Source organism: Anoplopoma fimbria, chromosome 20, assembly GCF_027596085.1.
Source record: "Anoplopoma fimbria isolate UVic2021 breed Golden Eagle Sablefish chromosome 20, Afim_UVic_2022, whole genome shotgun sequence".
In the NCBI taxonomy this organism is placed as follows: Eukaryota; Metazoa; Chordata; class Actinopteri; order Perciformes; family Anoplopomatidae; genus Anoplopoma; species Anoplopoma fimbria.
Genome location: NC_072468.1, coordinates 5074340 through 5094950, shown reverse-complemented (window position 1 = coordinate 5094950; position 20611 = coordinate 5074340). Strand labels below are relative to the sequence as shown.

At 39.0% G+C, this 20611-nt stretch overlaps 2 protein-coding genes across 4 annotated transcripts in view; one reads left to right on the top strand and one right to left on the bottom strand.

Moving 5' to 3' along the window:
* cobl (cordon-bleu WH2 repeat protein) overlaps positions 1-15262 on the bottom strand; it is a 51218-nt gene extending 35956 nt beyond the window's left edge. Inside the window, exons 1-2 of one of the 2 annotated variants that reach the window (XM_054621096.1) lie at positions 15227-15262; positions 2206-2400 (exon numbers count right to left, since the gene is read on the bottom strand). In XM_054621096.1, coding sequence (XP_054477071.1) covers positions 2206-2400; positions 15227-15255 — 224 coding nt within the window. In that variant the 5' untranslated portion in view covers positions 15256-15262. Of the gene's footprint in view, positions 1-2205; positions 2401-3918; positions 4061-15226 lie in introns of those variants that run through there. The other variant, XM_054621097.1, reaches the window with a different exon arrangement.
* A 1956-nt stretch (positions 15263-17218) lies between these two features.
* Positions 17219-20113, top strand: LOC129109124 (C-C chemokine receptor type 1-like). Of its 2 annotated transcripts, XM_054621103.1 has the most exons (3): positions 17219-17306; positions 18423-18578; positions 18689-20113. In XM_054621103.1, exons 1-3 carry the CDS (start codon positions 17300-17302, stop codon positions 19588-19590), a joined length of 1065 nt encoding a protein of 354 aa, XP_054477078.1. In that variant the 5' UTR covers positions 17219-17299; the 3' UTR covers positions 19591-20113. The 2 variants fall into 2 exon arrangements, with proteins under 2 accessions (XP_054477078.1, XP_054477079.1); XM_054621104.1 differs by lacking the exon at positions 18423-18578.
* Positions 20114-20611: the final 498 nt, after the last annotated feature.

The following is a 20611-nucleotide window of genomic DNA, read 5'->3' as shown; positions in this document are numbered from 1 at the left end:
CTTCATACATCAAGAACAGAGACACTCTCACAACGAATGCGCTCAGAAGGAACGGCTTATTGATAGATGCAAAAGATACGATTTTAAACTCTGAGCTGTTCAAACAGAAATACTGTAGATTAAATGGCCATAGCACTGATTTTGACATGAGGATTAAAAAGCCATCTTTGTAACAACTCCTCTGGTATGAATATTTCTTGGTCATTTGATGACAACTACTTCCTGAAAATGTCCCTAACCATCGTGAAAACCCATAAAACCCAATCCATATGATACCAAAATAGAATATTTACAACTTAGAAGAGGTATGGTAAAACTAAATCACTATTCAGTTACATTCATATTGTGTGTTCCAAAACATTTGTGAAGTGGGACTAAAAGCTAAAAGTTTAAAACCATATTTTGAAGAAGAACTGTTCTTCAAAAAAATGTAGTATTGCGGTTTTCTTATTCAATCTTTTGCAGGAGAATTAAAAACAAACACGCAGAAAACAACAACAGAAGCCTGTATATTTAATCTGTATGGTTAATCTAGACAGAAACTGTTAAAAGAACCTCCAACAATAAAACGGCAGTGACAAAACATAGTGGCACAGAGAAATAATGTCAACTTGCAGAGTACTTGTTGACATGACACACTACTTATGTCCATTAAGCCACAAGAAAAGCTGTGCAGTCTGCTTCATTGCTTTGTGTGCCTGTTTGGGTGTCTGGTGCAGCTGATGGGGAGGCCTGCAGTACTACTTGTCAATGCTCAGATAAAGAAACCAAGAGACAGTCTCCAATGTTTTCTGGGAACAGCCAGATCAGATGACAGAACCGAGAGAGATACCGATACAAAGGACACCATTGACTTGAATCACTAAAACGACAATCCGCAATCAACAGACCCAGTGTCCTGTGTTACTATATGCACCTTAAGATGATTTTGCAGATTGTATGTTCATCAAAAGCAATAATAATAATTGAAATTGTTATTGCAGATTAGAATTTTGGAAAAGCAATCTCTTTACTATAAAGATACAACATTAGTGTAAAACTCTAATCCAATCGGCATCTATTAGAGCATTAGCATCAATCCTACAGTTCTCCTTTTAAGAGATCCACAAGTTTTTCAAATAGGTTTTGTTATCTTATTTTGCCTTGTTTAACTGTCCATGTTCACACTATAAATAGATTACAGTTGTGCTACTTAGTATCAGCTATTTATGACACATTTGTGTGTTTATGACATCTTAGCCTTATCTTATGACCACATGAACTATCATGGCATCAGGCTCTAATGTTGTCACAGAGCCTGTCAGACGATGACCTGTAAACACGGCCTATCTAAAGCTAAAAAAAATGAATTTCATACATTCCTTTCCCATAAAAGTATCTAGAATAAGGCTGCGATACTAACAAAAACCTTCTGGAATAGTTTTAATGTCAGGCAGTTGGAAAAGGTTCCCAAAAAGTTCCACGCCTTGAAGTACAGAAAGTTCCTTTTATTAAAAAAAAAAAAAAAAAAAGATTGGTTACTTTTACCAATAATCAGAGGTAGCACAGAGACATCTACGAGCCCAAGGTTTTTCTATGGTTATTTAAAAAGCACCATGTTGTTCTGTGCTAAAGAGGCATTCCTGATTTTCTGCCACAAATGAGAGAACCTCATTAGGGACAGAGGGCATTAGCAGGGCAGCCTTCATCTGACAACTATCTGGGACAAAGCTTGGGCTGAAACTGGGAATAGAACCCCTCGACAAGGCCCCACTGGCACAGCAACCAAAACAGACCTAGACGCAACAAATTGTCCCCTGCTGTTGGACTGGTCAGCATACACTTCAATAAAATGTTCAGCTAAGCAATTTATACATACATTTTTTTTTAAACTTTTTTACTTATTTATTATACCTTTACTGTTTTATTACTTATTTATTATACTTATACCTGTTTTTCTACTTATGTCTCTTGTTTGTTCGTTTTCAGTATCCACTCTGCTGCTGTAATCCTACAAATTGCCCCGCTGTGGGACTAATAAAGGATTATCTTATCTTATCTTAAATCATCGTATCTATAAATATACATAATTTAAGGTAGATATGGATCGATGGACATTTTGCTGTCAAACCACAGTACTCACCAATAACTAATCAACAGTATTGACCAAAACCATTGTAAAAGGAGTGTAAATTTGCACTTGTGTGCCCCACTCTGCCCTCTCACCTGCCATCCTCAGTTACTGAGGTCTGGTTTCCCTGTGGTAGGGTTATCTGTAAATCCACGGTGGGCCTAAGCATGTTCTCCTTGGCGTCCATGCCTGATGTCCCTCCCCCATCCGGTACAGCGTTTCTGAAGATGTGGCGTGGGGCGGGTAGAGGGGCCTGCGGTGGAGGTGGTGCACGGGCCTTCATTCTCTTCCTGGAACATGACAATGGCAAAGATAAACAGAGGATAATATTATGAACTTTTTGGGTGTTTGTTTTAGATTCCTAGACTCTACTACATTTTCCATGTGGGACTTTAGAACAGCATGTTAAAAAAAAGGGTGTTTATTTCACACATTGTACATCAATCTGTTATCGGAATCATCAAGGACACATTATGTTTCGATTAGGCCAAGTAAACAATGAATAATTTCTTCAGCAAAACACCTTAATTCATCTGACGCAAATTGTCCACACTGTGAGTCACTTTTATTCATTCTTATTCAAACAAATGAAATGATGTAGATTATTTTAGCTTGTCTTGAGTTCAGTCTTAGTTACACAGCACAAGAGCTTCATGAACCCAACCCACTGCCACCTACTCAGGAGCAGCCTGAATACCAATGACTCTGCTCTGTCTTTCTGTTTCCGTTTGTGACTCAACCTCTCTCCACTTCGATTACAAAACGGTCCACAGATATGCTGAGCTGATGCTTTTGGTTGTCAAGATGATCCACCCCTGAGCAGCTGCTTACTCAATCTGTTCCTAACACTCGACTGAATAATATTTCATTATTCATAATAACACCCTCTCTAATATCACTCCGAGGCAAAATACTGAAGTGTCATATAATATCTGCTTTCAAAAAGCTTTCTCAAGGAAAATGATTAGGAGCCTTAATTTAACACACACAACATCCCTCATCAAATCTTATTTCATACCTGTGCAGATTATTTAAAGACATACTCAACAAGTTTTACCAAAATGTGAACATTAGGTTGACTGGTTGACTGTCATTTACTGAAACCATAGGTTCATTTTAGCATTGTATAAGAACAATCTTTGTAGTTTAGCAAAAACGTTATAAGCAGTATTCTTTAGAGGGTCATAATGTATTTGATTGGCTCAGGTGTATAAGATAAGATAAGATAAGATAAGATAATCCTTTATTAGTCCCGCAGCGGGGAAATTTGCAGGCTTACAACAGTGTAGAGTAAAGTGCACACAAGAGACATAGTAGAAGAAGACAAGCTAAAAAATAAAAAATGAAAAATAAAAAATAAAATAAAACAAGTATTATAAATAAGCAATAAAAAAAAAACAGTAGAAAAAACAACAATAACTGAAATATTATATTTACAGACAGAAAAACCCCCCAACTATTTTAACTTTAATGATTAATTAGACTGCTGACAATAGCTCTATGAAAACCATAAAAAAAACAGATAAAAATGCAAACCACATTCAAACCACAACTCCTATGGGTGGAGATGTGGCAGATGTCAATGACATCCTGGCGACGTGATGCTGCTATCTGCGCATTTGACCTCGACTCAACATAAACTGTACTTCGCCTGACAGACGCAGCTGATTAGACAGAAATTGAGCACTTCATTCTGCTAACAATGACAAACAGCTTTTCCATAGCACCCGTTTCAGCTCGCACTCCTTCTCTGTCTTCACAGCACAAATATTAGCCCTAGATAACAAAAGAAAAAACATCCCACTCACGTCAAAAACAGTCCTTGGGTTGATTAAGTGTTCCAAAAGTGTTATATATATATATCAGGCTGTTTATACAATCCAGTCCCAAGGATGGAGCACACTCTCAGGGAGAATGTGTTTGTTAAATCCAATAGTGTGTTATCCAGTATCCTTTCAAAGGTACTCATGCCCAGTGTAAAAGGCAAGGATTGCACAGGGAAGGAAGAATGCACCTGAACCTAGCACAGTGAGCGGACTCTAACCTGGCCAAAGTTAACCATTAACAGCTCTCACCCATATGACCCATAGTGTTATTCACTCGTTACGCAATGTAGAAAAGTGTCTCTCAGTGGACGCATCATGGGAGTGACGGACTCCACTTTGACAGCATTGATCATAATCTAGTCAGGAGTCTAATCACAGTGCAGATCATTTCTAATCAGTAACTAAAGAAATGAGCAGCTTAGAGACCTGTTAATGTGTGAAATGTTTGTATTTTTCTGGTCAGTCCGTGAAGGTAAACAGTACTGGGCTCTCTGTAACTGTGAGACTGGGGCCCTGGCCAAGCTGAACACAGTCAGCTAGTATCCTTCTCTCCCTTTAGCCTGCAGTTTGTCTCACCGTAGCATTTCCATCTCCCTCTCTCTCTCTCTCTTTCCCTCTCTCTAACACGCACAAAGACTCCTTTAGGAAAGAGTCTCGTCTCCCACAGAGTTAGAATGAGGGAGCGTAAACAGAGAGAGAGAAAGAGTGAGGGAGTGAAGGAGAAGCAGGGAAGGAAGGCAGGAAACCCTGCTCCGGCACAGGGGGGCAGTAAGTGCTGATCTGCTACAGGGACTGAGTTACTAATGGGCTCACTCTCTCTCTCTCTCTCTCACGCAGACACACACACACACACACACACACACACACACACACACACACACACACACACACACACACACACACACACACACACACACACACACACACACACACAGGTTACTAATGGACCTTTCAGAACCACTCAGTTATTTTTCGCTTGACTAAACAGCATTAACAAGGATATATTTCTTTCACTATCCTCTTTTAAATCTGTTTAGACTCAATGTGTTTATGGCACTGACATTTATGAGCATAAACGTTTCAAAAGTAAGGATCTGAAACAAATAGATGATGAATTCATCTCAAACTTCTAAATGTGCAGTAAACTCATGTGTTTTATTATCCTCCAGGAAAACATGTCAACAGCTATAAAACAAAGTGAACAGAGAACGCTGTATATGGAATTTGGAGGCAGGTTACCTGGATTTTTGACCTGCAACAGCCAACATTTACCTTGTATTTGATAGGTGGCTATTACTGTACATAATAAAATAGTGTTGAGGGTGGAGATATGAGCCACACAAGCTTGATTCACATCTGTGATGTGATTATAAATAATATAAACTACAGCTCAATCCTCAAAAACCCTGTGTGTGTCTTAAGAGCTACATGATCTAATTCTTGCTGATAATTATAATTGGGAAGAGTTTGAAGCTGTCTTAACCCAAAGACATTTTAAACTAAATGAAATACAGTGTCGAATTTATAAAAACAGACAAGGAAATATTAGACCAAATACTAAGTAAACAAGAACAATAATCTGACCAAGTGTTTGGTGACCTTTTGCTTGTTGTCAACATGGCACAATCAATTATACCCTTACCTTTAGAGGTAGACGTAGGCCTATACGCAGCCAACCAGTCATCCTATTTTGCAGTCTGTCTGATAGCCTCTTTAACAGATTAGTCTGAGTGGCTACGTGTGTGTGTGTGTGTGTGTGTGTGTGTGTGTGTGTGTGTGTGTGTGTGTGTGTGTGTGTGTGTGTGTGTGTGTGTGTGTGTGTGTGTGTGTGTTTACAGTGAGTGCATGTACGTAAGGCTACCTCCTTCCTGACCCAAATACAACCATGCTCACTCCTGATCATGTCACTTGGGATAAATCAGGCCAGGATGTGGGAGCAGTGTTTCTGCAAAGATACAGATCAATGTGAATATAGGACAAAATGATAACTACACACATGGAAAAGGTGTCAAATGATTGCAGGGTGTATGCAAAAATGAAATGCCCCTCAAATTACAGGTTTGGCAAGAGCACCGAAAACCCTGCGCACAGCAAGGACAATGCAAGTCCATGAACGTCACAGTCAGATTACAGTTAGTTGGTTGACGAGTTAAATTACATAACACTGCTCAGACACACTGGAGACTACCTTGAGAATTTTGCAGGGAAAAAGTAACTGTCAGTGACTGTATTTATTCCAGCCATGGAAACAGCAGTTCCCACTCTTGAAAGTTCTTGTAAAAAAAATAGTGGAATATATTAGTTTATACTCCAAGCTTTGCTCTGTCAGCATCGCCACCACCAAAACATATTCCGTTTACAAGTGGTCTGCTTCTTTGTTGAAAATGTTTTCTGCTATGTCCACCGCCTGCTGATGTTCCCTTGAACTGATGATATAGATAACATTTAAATATTATGTGTTTATGATATTTCATTAACTCCAGTAAGCAAAACCAACATGGTAAAATGGTCAGTCAGTCTGTTACGAATACCTACAATACAATGATACAGAATGCTACAAATGAGACTGCATGAGAAAAACAGACACAGACAGACTGGACCACTTTACACAACAAAGTCTGATGTTGAAGTGAGTAAATCAAACTAGCATTACGGCAGCAGGCGGAGCCCCAAACTCATGAAGTCAGAAAGTCATTCAGAGATGCAGTAAAGAAGACAGACAGACCCCCGTCACAGACATGGACATCCAGTCAGATAAGGGTGTGTTTAGTGTCAGACAATAGGATCACTGAAACAATGAGCCACTATCCTCGAATGAAAAGAACCAACTGGGAATGGAGTAGATTGGCCAAAAACACAGTGCAGACTGACCTAAATTCTCCAACACTTTTTGTATTCCCGAGAATATAAACAATGGATGACACCGAAGCTCTGTGGCATATAATAAAGGATTGGTTTGAAAAATACATATGATGTTTGAGTAAAATAAACTCAGAATGAGAAAATATTTCTACTGCACTGACATTTAAAAAGACCAAAGGCTGGCTGTCTTCAAGGCATAAAAAACAAAGGCCATATTATTACCTAACCTTTTCTAAAAGCTAAGAGAAAGTTGGTGTTATAGAACTATTCTGTTATTTCAAACAGTTTTCTAGCTAACTAGTAAGCAGAAATTGTAGTGTGTTTAAATTCCTAAAACGTTTAAGTTGGCCTTGAGGAACTTTATTGAGCATCTACAATACCTGCAAGATATTATCTGTTTTATGAATCACAATAATGTTCATGTAGCTCTATAAATCAACCTTTCATTTCCTGTAAATGACTTTTAAGACTGTTTGAGAATGACAAGGCTTTAGTTGGTAAAGGAGGTTGGCTATCAATAGCAAGGTTAATGGTTTGATGGCAGTAATGGTGGTTTGATCCTTGACCTCAGACCCTGAGCTCTACCTGTCCTTGAGCAAAACACTGAACCTAAAAGTCCTATATGAAGATCAATAATAGTAATGTCAAAGTGTATAATTCTGCAACTCAGAGAGTAAAATTAATTTAAAGCAATACTGCAAGATCAATTTGGTTTGAAAAGATTATAGCTCTATTCTGTCATATTGCTGTTTACAAAAAAAAGATATACAAAAATGTCCTCAGCTCATGACCTTCGAAACATAGAATATTCTTTTGGGAGATACATCACTAAAAACATCAACAAAGTAAGCATGTTTTATCCCTGAGTGCCACTTCAAGAACACACATCCACTATCTACACTTGTCCGTGTGCACACTTGAGTTTTAACCTCCCATGGTGCATTGGACACAGTGTGAATGATACACATCCTGGACCCAGAGTCACACCCCAGTCCCCTTACACTCACAGTCCTGCTACCTTGCCAGCATACCCTTCTGGTGTCATGGTGTGCCCATGGCAACCTATATTTATACTACTTGACTGCGTAAGATTGCAGACCTCAGTTTAGCAGCAGCTGTCAATTTTGGGGGAACGCGCACAGTGATCCAGAGAAAGAGAGTGAATGAGCAGGGACCAAAAAAAACAACAAGGTAAATACAGAAAAAGACTGTGAAGGAGTGCTCTGAGTATTGTGAACTGTGTTGTGAGTATTTCAGACATACGAGCCCAGTAAAGCATTTGTCTACAGTTGCTAGGCACTCAACTTCCTAATTCAGCATATGCCTTGTTGCTCATGTTACCAAGCATGTGGTTAAAAAAAACAAAAACACTGCTATGCAGAGTAAAGTGGCTCAATGACAATGATAGTCTGACCCTCTGTAATCACACTACAGAGGTGGTTTACCACAACCTCACCCAATAGGAGACATGCTGAGTCAGATTTTGACAAACACCTTCCACACGAATCCTTTTAACATAACCCAACAGTGAAATCAATAAAGCTCCTATAGTTATACAGGTCACCAACAGTTTGTCCTAATGCCTCATTCAACACACCAAAAAGACACTATATCAAAATGTGTTTTAATAAAGCAGCAACCTCTGGAGAGATGACGCCAACGTGGGAGTGACAAAAACTGCAGTTCTTCAAATGGCCACTTTAAGCAAGTGGATCTCCACAGGCCTCCATGTTAAAAAAGATATTTGAGATAAACCTGGTACCAGCCTGGTACAATAATCTTTTTTTTGTATATAGACAATATTAACACATCCATTTCAATTATATTCACACTTAAAATTATGGATATTGAAAGACGTGGCCACTTTGAGTGACATTTCGGAGCCTTTCTAAAGACTATTTTTGTATACTCCTGGGCGAATTAAATACTAATTCTAATTCAAGAGCTTCAAGTGAAGTTATAAAGAAAAAAAAACATATTTCCATACTTCACATTTGTTAATCGCTCTGAAACGAGTGGTAATAGAAAGTGTGATGTAAAAACAAAACAGTAATCTTCAAATATGTTCCCTCGAAAAGAAATTTAGAAGAGTTAGTAAGTGCTCGTTTTTGTCAATTTAGACAACGTAATTGTTTATCACAGTATCTCAACATATGATTTCACACGATATTATACCATTAAAAGATAATAAATTATCACATTGAATTATCACCCAGTGCTACTGCCATGTTTATAAAAAAGGTCCCAGCATTTAAAATTAGAATATATTACTCTTAAAATTGTTTACCCGGTTATAAAGTGATGACTTCTCTACAACTTTTTAAAAAAACAGGTTAGAGCTCAGCACAATCTGTTCAACAGGAGTGCGGAGTCAGTAACATAATAACCCAAGGGAGATAAAAAAAAACAACACCCCACCTCAGGTGCTTAATGAATTGTTACTCTCTGGGATCAATTAGGCTTCTTACACTCCTTACAGTTATTTAAAGGGTTAACGTTGATGTATTGCCATAACCTCAGATTAAGCCAGCTACCGGTGATCCAGGAGTATCTGTTTCACAACTACTTAAAGGAGAGAAATCCACTTACTGTAACAGCTCTCCACCCTATCTGCTCTTCCTCTCCTGCCACATGGAGTCATCTTGTCCTCTTATGACACAGTGACAATAATGCGAGACATATTCCAAGACAACAATAATTCTCCAAAAATAGGAGCAGGAAGTCGGCATGTCTCTCTGTCTGAAAAGCTGGAAACAAATCATGTCTATCTTTCCTTTGTAGTCCTCACTTGATCAACTATTATTGACACTTCTATCGACCTTTGGCAAAAAAGTATTCCCATTCTTTTCTTAGCATGTCAGTTGCTTTAAGACATCTTGCCTGTTTCATCTTCTCCAGACATCCTTTAATAACTGTGGTAGATTTATGGAGTGACATCAATAAAGTGAGATATGTGTTTTCCTGGAAAGTCATAGAAAAAACAGGTGTTCTTAATGTTCAAAGTAAAGATTAGGCCACTCTGCACTCAGTAATGACTTAATTTATTTTGCAGCCCATATTCATCAGTTGATCTATTTAACTTTTGATCCTCTGACATCAAATCAATCAACCCTAATGTCAAAGCAAGATCCCGGTGTTCTTGTGTTCTCCTAATTGATACATGTATTCTAATCTCATAAGGGAAGATAAATAGATCAGTTATTGAGTCACACACGCATTGACAGTGTACATACAACAAGATATGACATGTACATTGTTCACCAGCTCAAGCAGACTTTATGCGTACGGGGCCATCCATAAGGCATAAAGTCTGGCCCACAGCTGAGGAGGAACAGAGGAAAAAGGGAAGGAGTGAAAATGAAGGTCGGTGTGAAGAGAGGAATGAGAGAATCTCAGGTGGCACAAAGCCACACATGGCTGGAGAGCAACACGAAAGGGGAATAAAGAAGGAAAGATGGGTGGAGTCCAACATCAGAGAAGAGAGGAAGGAGAGAAGTGGAATGTAGAGGCAGAACAGCAGGAAATAGTAATTAGTCTGTTCACTGTTCCCTAAGCTGCATGTTCAATTAGAGAGCGCTTCTGTTAGAGAAAAAAAAAGAAAAACACTTATGTAACAGATATGTAGCTTAAAAGCACCACAGGATCCTTTGATTTGAAGAAAATACAAATCAGTAATAAGCTTTACAGTAAAATGTCTAAAGTAACTATAATGATGTTTTAACTACTGAATCCAGTTTTAGCAGAAAAAGGCTACAAATAAAGTTTTTTTTATGCATTTCACAAGTTTGCTCGGTTACCATACCATCAGGTAATGGGAAGATATTTTTTAGCGCTTATTGATGCCCTTTTAATAGAAAGACAGCTGTTGCTGATAACTGACATGGTGGCACTTTGTTTTATCTATAATCACGATAGCAGCGATGTGAAAGGGTTTAACATGTGCAAAACCATCACAACTTGTGCAGTAGAAAGGGCACTCCTCCACCTCTGCCTTATCAGACCATACCGCTGCTGTGGCACGTCAGCTGGCGCTAGAGGAGTCCATCCAGACTGTGCACACACACACATACAGTCCGTCTGTCTTCCTCTCTGACAAACCCACATACCACAATGACTAACATATGACTGCAGGCTTCCTGAAATAAATCGGAGCAGCCCATAACAGCTGCATAACAGTACGGACAGATAGACTGTACGACAGACACTTGAGACTGACACGCAGGCATACTTTGTTGTTAAAGGTGTCTGCCAAAGTTTTTCTATCAAAGAGGACAGAGGTTGGCAGATAGCAGGAAAAAAAGGTGAGACACTGTACTGGGCCCTGAGGAGGACAACAATCTATAAATAGAGCCGGTCTAGATGTCTCAAATGTTTCCAATGTATCATGGCATGGCTTTGGAGTAAATACATTCAGAGAGCCTGCGCTGCTTTGATACGGGCACAGACCAAGGACCCATTCCTTAATCCCACTGCGCCTGTCTTTATATTAAACTCCTACTTAGAGTGTTAACCACACTAGACTTTGCTGTAATTGCTAATTACATACACAGAGGGTCTGCTCTTATAAAATGTGAATAAGGGTGGCACTTTCAGTAGTTAATTAAAAATAAGTAAACTACTTTATCTCATGGGTTCAGAGGACTAAATGTTACATGGAACTAAGTTCAACAATCATACGCTTTACCAGTCAGTCTAGTGCTATATTTCTACCATACACTGAATTCCTTATTAAACCCGTAAGTTGAACAAAGGTTATACGGAATGCTTTTTAATGTAACCTATCAGTATGTACTTTGGTCAAGCCTCTATCCGCAGAGAACAGGCGTGTGGAAGCATTGCATCCACACCCTCTCTATTTAAAACAGGGATGATAGCTACAGCAGATATTACCAGAAACATATTGCACCGCCGCCAACAACGCGTAGCCTCAAATACTCTCTCTCTTGCCTATCTCAGTTTTCACAGGAGTTAAATTTAACCAACTATAAAAATAACCCTGTACATCCAGATGTGACCACATACACTAAAACATGTCCCTCTTTTCCAAAAGTAAATACAGTATAGCCTTCACGTAAGAGAGAGAGAGAGAGAAAAAAAAAAAATGGAGCTCCCTCAGTAAGCAGGGCTGAACTCCTGGCTGACCACATGTACCTTTATCTTTTAATAGATATGTTTTTTTGTGAAAGATAGGTAGGGGAGGTTGTGTCTCAAAACTTCCCATCATCTGAGACTCCAGCAGGAAAAGAAACATCACCAAGGGATTACATTATCTAACAATACCTAGTCTCTCTCTGCGAGTATTTTAAGAAACTGTATGGATTGACAGACACACATGGCATCCAAATAATGTGCAAAGGGTGAGACTGACATTTCAGTCCAAAAGGCACAGCGTCAAATGAATGAGCATTTACACTGCAGCTAGCAACTGGTGCTGATATACCCCTCCATGCACAGTGCTCATGAGTGCTCTTGTGCAAACAGGACACTTGGTAGACAATAATTATCTCTGGGTGTGTGCTGAGCTGAGGACAGTTATGTGTAATCACATACTGTATTTATCTGTAAAATCTGCAAGCCTGGTCTTCCTGTGGGTGAGTTTTAAAAACGACCTGCCAACAGTGAGGCAGATGGCAGCACAAAACCAGGACGTTAGAGAAGCGGTGAGGCTTTTTTTAATTCTCTATTCATTGCACTTTGATGGAAATTTAAGAAATGCACCAAGCCTGCGTGGTGATAAATGGCAATAAATGTGTACGTTACGGAACCATGTGACAAAAGTAAACTCACTCTAAACACAAGGTTCAGAATGTCACACATGGTTGTGTCTCAAGAGAAGACAAACAGGAAAAATAAAAAAAAAAGCTCCATTAAGCTTAGTAAAAGACTTTGAAGATAAAAATGGAAGGGATGTTGTTAATTTTAAAGTTTATTAGAGCAGTTCCCTCTTAATTCTCCCATCGTTTATATCTGCTTCTTCCTTTTTGCTCCTGTGGGAGAGGAAACTTAAAAGTAAGAGCATTTAACAGAACCACATTAATCAGAGGCTTCTGGACTAAACCTCACTCAACACACAAACAAGGATTTAGGCAAACACACATAAACACCAGGTCCAGACACGTAGCAGAAGACTATCGAGTATGCTACAGACTCTAAGAGAGAGGAATATAACTACTACTGCAATGACCATACATGATGCTCCAACTCACACACCAAACATGTAATCAGGTTCATGTCAGAGGCATTTCATGTGCCATAAATGTATTCTAAAAAATAGGGCGTTAAGGTTAGGTATTTTGATGACATTCATTTGGGGGCAAGCTGAAAGATCTTGGGCCAGATGAAGGATAATCATAAAGTAATTTAGTCACTGGGAGGAAGTTGCCTTTTGTTTTCCATGCTTAATGACAGGCTTATAAAGCTCAGAGCTAAGGTTTAATTCGGGCTTCCTTTCCATCACTCCTGAAGTACATACTCAGGATTTCCAAACACTAACACACACACACAAACACACACAAAACTCAGATTTCAATGGCTGGTACAAACGAATTTCACTTCCCTCATAAGAGCGTCTCATCACTCCTGAATTGTCTGCTCAACGACCACGCTCTGTTTGTGTGTGTGTGTGTGTGTGTGTGTGTGTGTGTGTGTGTGTGTGTGTGTGTGTGTGTGTGTGTGAGCGTGAGACATGTTCATGTAGTTTTTATGAGCTGTGTTTGATTAGGACTGGGCTGTGTGGTAAAGTAGCTACTCCCTGTGTGATGACGAAAGAGCGATCACAACACAAAGGGAGTTGTCATGGTAATTTATATGGACAGAAATGTCACACACACTGACCGGATAAAGAGGCATTTTGGGTCCACTGCCAGCTGACTCTGTGACCAGTCTACTTTGTTATTTGGCCAAAAAGCTCTTTGAGTGTGTGAAATCACAGTATTTAAGAGTATCTGGTTAAAGGGACCTTTACTGGAAAGATCAGAGGAGAAACAGACCGAACCTTAATTAAACTCATCAACACTCTATCTAATGGTTTCACTCCCTACTCTTGTTGCAGCCATGTTTTACTGTCTATCAGGTGCCAATCGGCTGTACACCACACCCCTAGAGTATGGATGGAGTAGTTTAGAGCGTCCTGAAGAGCTAATGCATGATAGTTAAGAAGGTGTGAGCCCTCTGAAATGACAGCAGGACAGACAGAAAGCCCATCTTCAAAGAATAATTACAAGGTGGACTTAAGAACTGATGAAGTCAGCAACTCGTAGCTCTATAATACCCAGCTATTATCAGAAGTAGCACATAATTATGCTCATGCAGGATCATACCTGGTCAGTGAACTACTAACAAAGACATCATAACTCTAACTTGAATTTGTTTGAAAAAATTCCAGATAAAAATAAGTATAACATTTGTCCATTGCAATAACAAATTATAAAATTTAAAAAAAACAAGGCCTTGGAAGGCCATAGTGCAATCTTTCCCTTCTATCAATGAGGCATTATGAGGGGGGGAAATCTAATAAGTTAACACAAACTATTCTCATATTTTATGAAAACTTGTAAACTAGCTATTCTTCATTTAAAAATGAAAAACAATTACATCTGCTTGTCTGTATCACAATGACATAAAACTGCGATGATTGAGTAGTAACCGTACGTTATGAACACTGCTCTGATGCAAGGTTTTTTGCTGTTATGATCAAGTTATGTTTCCCCACAAAAATCCCCACAGCATGTAATATAAAAGGAAGAGTAAATACCATTGTGCTGTCCCCGCGGTGATGACACAAAACAACACAATTTAAAGCACATTGTGGACAGCACAGTTGTTGCTGATGTTGTTGTTCCACCAGCATAAGGCCATGCCAGCTTCTCTTTACTAGCAACCCACTGCACAGCTGCTCCAGAGCTGTTCACACTCATTGTGTGTGAGTGGCAGAAAGACAGAAGGCAAACAGACAGCAGGCTGATCCGGCTGCTGGAACTCTCTCTGTGATGTCACTACTGAGTGTACAAATGCCTTTCAAGTGTTGTTCATGGGGCGGCTACTCAATGAAGCCCAAATAGACTAATTCCGCAGTGGGCTTTATTATAGTGAAATAACTGTTATTAAGAAAACACTTAATCGTTACTTATAAAAAAAAAAAAAAGTCAAGAGAAACTTAGTATTGAGAACCCTGGAATAGTGATACATATTTTTTTCCTGGACTGATGTGATGAACTGCACAGCATTTATTATAGTAATAAGTTTAAATGAGACAAATGGACCGTTTTATTTACGTATATCTTTTAAAAGCTGAACCTATTCATGCTTCCCCCGAGCTAAAAAAAAAAGATGAATTATGGAGAAAGTTATTTCTAAGTTATGCAAACCGTCAGAGGAAGAATATCAATGTTAAAGTCCTTTGATTAGTCGTGTTTTGTGAAGGACTTACCCTGAAGGCGGCTTGGAGGACTCCGTCATTGCGGTGATCACGAGCCTACTTGAGATGATAGCGGGACTCGAACCTGGCTCCGAAGATCCGCTTGTTGCTCCTAGACTGGCAGAATATGCATTATGATTTGTGTGAGCACACCAATGTGAAATTAATTTGCTGCGTTTGGGGGGCAAATTTTTTTTTCCTTCTAAAATAGCTCAGCCAATAAAACGAACAAATGAACTTTAGCATTTTCTATTACAGTTCCAACAAAGTGACAGTGCGCAGAGATGACAGTCATCGGGACCCGGAGCACAAAGAGCAGCAGGTGAACGCTAACTAACTACGACACAATAATCGATACATGTTAATTATTTATCTGCAACTTACTTTATTCAAACCCGTCTTGCTGACTCATCATCGTGGACTGAGTTACTTGTCAAAATCCACTTGATATAATCTTCGCAGTCCCTCCGGCTGACTTTCCCTCGAGTATGGTCAAGACAGCTGAATTACTAAACTACACTTCCGGTTTGACGTTTCAAAATAAGAGTTCATAAGGTAACCGCATTTAACATTAACAAAATGTAACTTTCATTTGACCTCTTGTATATTAGACGAACCTGTATACCGTACGTATTAGGAGTATTCAAATAAGTGCATCTACTACACCGATTGGGTGAGGATTACTGTGAGAACCATATATAATTTTACTTAATCCATTTTCTTTTTTTTAACATAATGTCTTGCGTTTATACATAATATGCAAAGTATGCAGTTGGGCTGTCTGGCTGCCTCTATAACGCCACTGAGAGCGTCCTCTCTTATATTTTTGGAAGGCAATGCTAAATGATTTCCTGTACCTCGCTGCTGAGTCTGTCTAACTTAGCGCAGCTCTCTCAGCCCGCCTTCGTCAGCAACTCGCACGTCAATCATCCTCATTTGGAAAACACTGAGCACCAGCTGGAGAGAGACGGGTCGAATACAGATCATACGGTCTACGATAAAGATAACACAAAAAGAAAGTCAATACAATTAGGCTTCAGAGCAGACAATATAGTGACAAGTCAAAAGACATTGCTGACGTTATCGCAATAATTATTATTAGTAAAATATAGGCAGTAGAAGTGGCAACATCATCTTCATCGTCATTGTTGTACATTATGTTATACAGTCCTATGAGACAAAACAAGTTGTAATTTAGCTTCTATGTCTAATTGGCATTCTATTATGAGAATTCAAATCTTTTTTCCCGGCATGCTTTGTGCTATCATTTGCCTGCACAACTAAGGTATGACCTTTCACCACAAGGGGTCACCCATAGACCATTCTACCACTTTCCTGCAAACCAGTCAATTTCCAGTATATACTGCAAATTCATTTGATATGGTGGGTTTAGTTAATGGATAGTCAGAGCTGAAAAAGGGATTACTTTAATTATAAGAATAAAATAATAAGAATACAAAGAAGAATGTCTCTAATAACAAAAACTGTGCAATATGTAGCCTAAAACAGGACAGTCACATAGCATCAAGTCTATATCAATTTCATAACACAGACGCCTTTTGAAAGTAGTGTCTGAAGGGTAAAACTGAGTTTTTACTCTAATTCAGAAACTAATAACACATACATTGAACTCATATTTTACTTAATTAAAGCTGTAAAAGTAGCAAACAAAAGGGTCGCCCTGACACCAAAATTGAGTGGAACATATCACTCCCTCAAATGCTCTTAAGATTATATTGACCGTCACTAAATCTAGCTCATCATTGCTCTGATTGAATTATAGATTTGTCTACATTACAAAGGAGTAAAAAATAGCTTTAATTCTGACTATAATCAGTTGGTTTCCTATTCTTACTTACTATTCATCATCTTTACTTTTTATTTTAACTGCTGGCTCCTGATAAAGATCTTGTCACAGGAAATGACAGCTGAACTTTTGTTTCTGTGCTGCTTATTCATAGGGGAGTGCAGACTTAGAGACAGTCAGTTCTTACATATTCACACATTTGAGGACATAAAGATCCAGACGGAGCCCTGAAGGGAAGCCACTGACTGTATCTGAGAGGACATCACTGAGATATCACCATGTCAGGTGAATGCATTGTGACAACTGTACATGTTTTGTATAATGTAGATGATTGTAATAGTGTTGTTGAAGAAATATTTGTGTGTGGTCATTTCTAATGTCTTAATACACTGCTGCCCATTTTCCGCTTAAATGCAAAAACACTGTTATGCGGACAATTTTATTGCAGATATAAAAGGCTGCATAAAAGACTGGATGAAATTCTGCAAATATATCTGGGGACTTAATTAAAACCTCCTGCGACCCACCTGTGGGTCCCGACTCATTCTTTGGGAATGACTGCTTCATACTATATGTATTTTTCAAATACAAAGCCTTCAAACATGAATCATAACAATCATAATGAAATCATAAAAATAACAGTTCATAGGAATTCTCAACTGAAGTAACTTAAATACCATTTCAATACTCCAAAATATGTCTAAAATAACTGCATACGTGGAACACATTTATGATGATGGACAGTATACAGCAAGTCCGTATGCAACCTCATATGAGCAACTTGGCAACAGTGTTTTATATTGGTGATTTAAATTTAAGTCCCTTCACATTTAGTGTTTTCATTGTTTTGTCTACCTTTTGTATATAAATAGTTTGTAAATTACCTATGAAGACCAGCAGGGGGCATAATATCCTTCATTATCAATTGACTATGTTATTCAACCAAATTGCATTATTTCTCTCTCACATTGGTGACAATCCGTAAAAGATAGTTTTGGTTTTGTTTGCAGATAGATTTGGTTAATTTAATTTTATTCATTTGGTTTTATTTCTGTTTTATGATATCCATCCCTTTGATTTTATGCCTTCACACCAACGCGGTGGAGTGGAATTTTTTTTGTGTTGCTCACAGCATTGACAAATATGACATTTACAGTAATATTTCACTGTGAACAGCTTTTATTTGAACTACTTTCTGGCAACAACAACAAACAAAAAATAGTCCAGATGAATATGGTTGAGATGATGTAGTTAAAACTAGTTAATGTTATGACTCAATGCTGTGAACACCAAACCTAAATTACATCCATTACCTGTATCTCCACTAACAGCATGTGTTTCTCAATAGTATATCTTAATGTGCAAGGTTAAATGTTGTTAATGTTGTATATTTTTCTGCAGATGATGTCGAAAATAACACAAGCTACGACTATTCATCCTATTATAATGGAGTTATATATGATAGTTTCAGTCCTTGCAGCAACACCGAGTTGGTGGATTTTGGCAGGGTCTTTCTGCCCACTCTCTATAGTTTGGTATTCGTCCTCGGCATCATAGGTATGTGTGTGTTTGAGAGGGAGAGAGAGAGTCAATGAGCGAAACCATTTCTTTACATATGATGCACAATAATCTGGTATATTAAACCATGTCTCCCTCCCTCTCCCAAGGCAACGGTTTAGTGGTGTGTGTTCTGGTGAAGCACCGCAATCAGACCAACCTGACAGACATCTGCCTCTTCAACCTGGCCGTCTCCGACCTTGTCTTCGTCGTCACGCTGCCTTTCTACGCTCACTACTCCATGGTCGGTCATTGGCCTTTCGGAGACTTCATGTGCCGTTTCGCCTCTGGGTCCCATAACACAGGGTTCTTCAGCAGCATCTTCTTCATGGTTGTCATGACACTGGACCGCTACCTGGTCATCATGCACACTAAAAAGGTGGCAAAGTATCGCACTCTGAGGGCAGGCTTCGCTCTCACCGCGTTCGTCTGGACTCTGAGCTTGTGTGTCTCTCTGCCCGCCATTCTCTTCACAAAGGTGACAAATGAGTCTAACGGGCTGTCTTGCAACTACGAACCGGAAAACAAAGCCTGGAGGCTCTACAACATCTTCACCATGAATGTATTGGGTCTTGTGATTCCCTTGTTGGTGATGATAGTTTGCTACTCCAGGATGATCCCCATACTGATGAACATGATGAGCACGAAGAAGCACCACGTTGTCAGGCTGATCATCTCCATAGTGGTCGCCTTTTTCCTATTCTGGGCCCCGTATAACATTTCCCTTTTTTTGGAGTTTCTGAAATCTCCAGCTATATCGGGCGATTGCGACTCGGAGGCAAATTTGAAGCTGTCAATAACAGTGACCGAGACCATTGCTTACACTCACTGCTGCCTGAACCCCATCATATACGCCTTCGTGGGACAAAAGTTCATGGGAAGGGTCTTGCGCATGCTGAGGAAATGGGTGCCTGGGATTCTCCTTCCTTCGGCCAGAGAGTTTTCAGATAGCTCACACAGGAAAAGCTCATTCATGTCCAGGACCTCTGTTACCTCCAATCTCATCATGTAGGAGGCAGATGCCAGATTATGTTTGGTTTCATGGACATTGCTTGAGCGTTGACATGTTTTGATCTGGGTATTACTGCGGGCCGTATTATCATTGTTCATGCTGCAGGATTTGTTTTGTCACATACATTTCCCACCTATGAAAGTGTTAGTCATCAGCATTGTCTAATCTTAAAAAGTGCCATGAATGTGTACATATCATATTTAGACCCTGTTTGATTTTAATACATTTCAAGTTTACACTGGAATATTTTATATTGACGACGACATGTCAGATGTGTAGTGCCATCAAGTGTGATCTGATGATCATCAGTATCACTTTATGATCTCAGGTCATTTCTCTCTGTGCTATGCAATGCCCCTCCATTTTCGGCTGATCATTTGACTGTAAACCATGAACCTTTTATGTTTGAACTGCTGTAACCATAAAGTTTGTTTATGCATTGTTGATGTGCTTTAAAAACGTTCACATGCTGGTTGATGCACCTGCAAGCTAAAGAGGAACATTCATGCTGTATGGTGTTAAACAATAAATGCTTTTTTTAAACTTTCCTTGTGTTCTTTTTTTTTTCACTCAAATGGGTAGTGATGACTCAAAAGGCACAAAGTAACTAACACAGGGTTATGTTGCACCTTGTGTACATTCAAACTACATCATTTATCAGGGGAAATTATGTCAGCGGTGTCATGCTGTGGCTGGTAGTTTCCATGAATTTTGCTATATTTCTATCTTTATTTGTTGTTGTTTTTTTTCATATTTATCAATAATGGCGTATGACAGAATACATTCATCAACATCTGAAAAGGAGACGTGGGGATTGGATTTAGTGGAGTGGACTTTAAGGTGCTCACCGCCAACAGCGGACCAAGCAGCCAGTCCTGATGGACCAAACACCACCAAACTCCCCAAAGTAGGAGAGAGAGAGGAGCCAGGTCTGTTTTTGTTGCTGCTTTTTACATTTCTTATGATGCAAAGTAAAACAAATGCATTACATAAATGTACTACTTTTCTGTGTAGTCTGTGT

What these genes read in the sequence shown, in the direction of transcription:
- LOC129109124 (XM_054621103.1), top strand. An exon ending in ATTCGTCCTCGGCATCATAG is followed by an intron (nt 18,579 to 18,688) that starts GTATGTGTGTGT and finishes CCCTCTCCCAAG; the next exon opens with GCAACGGTTTAGTGGTGTGT.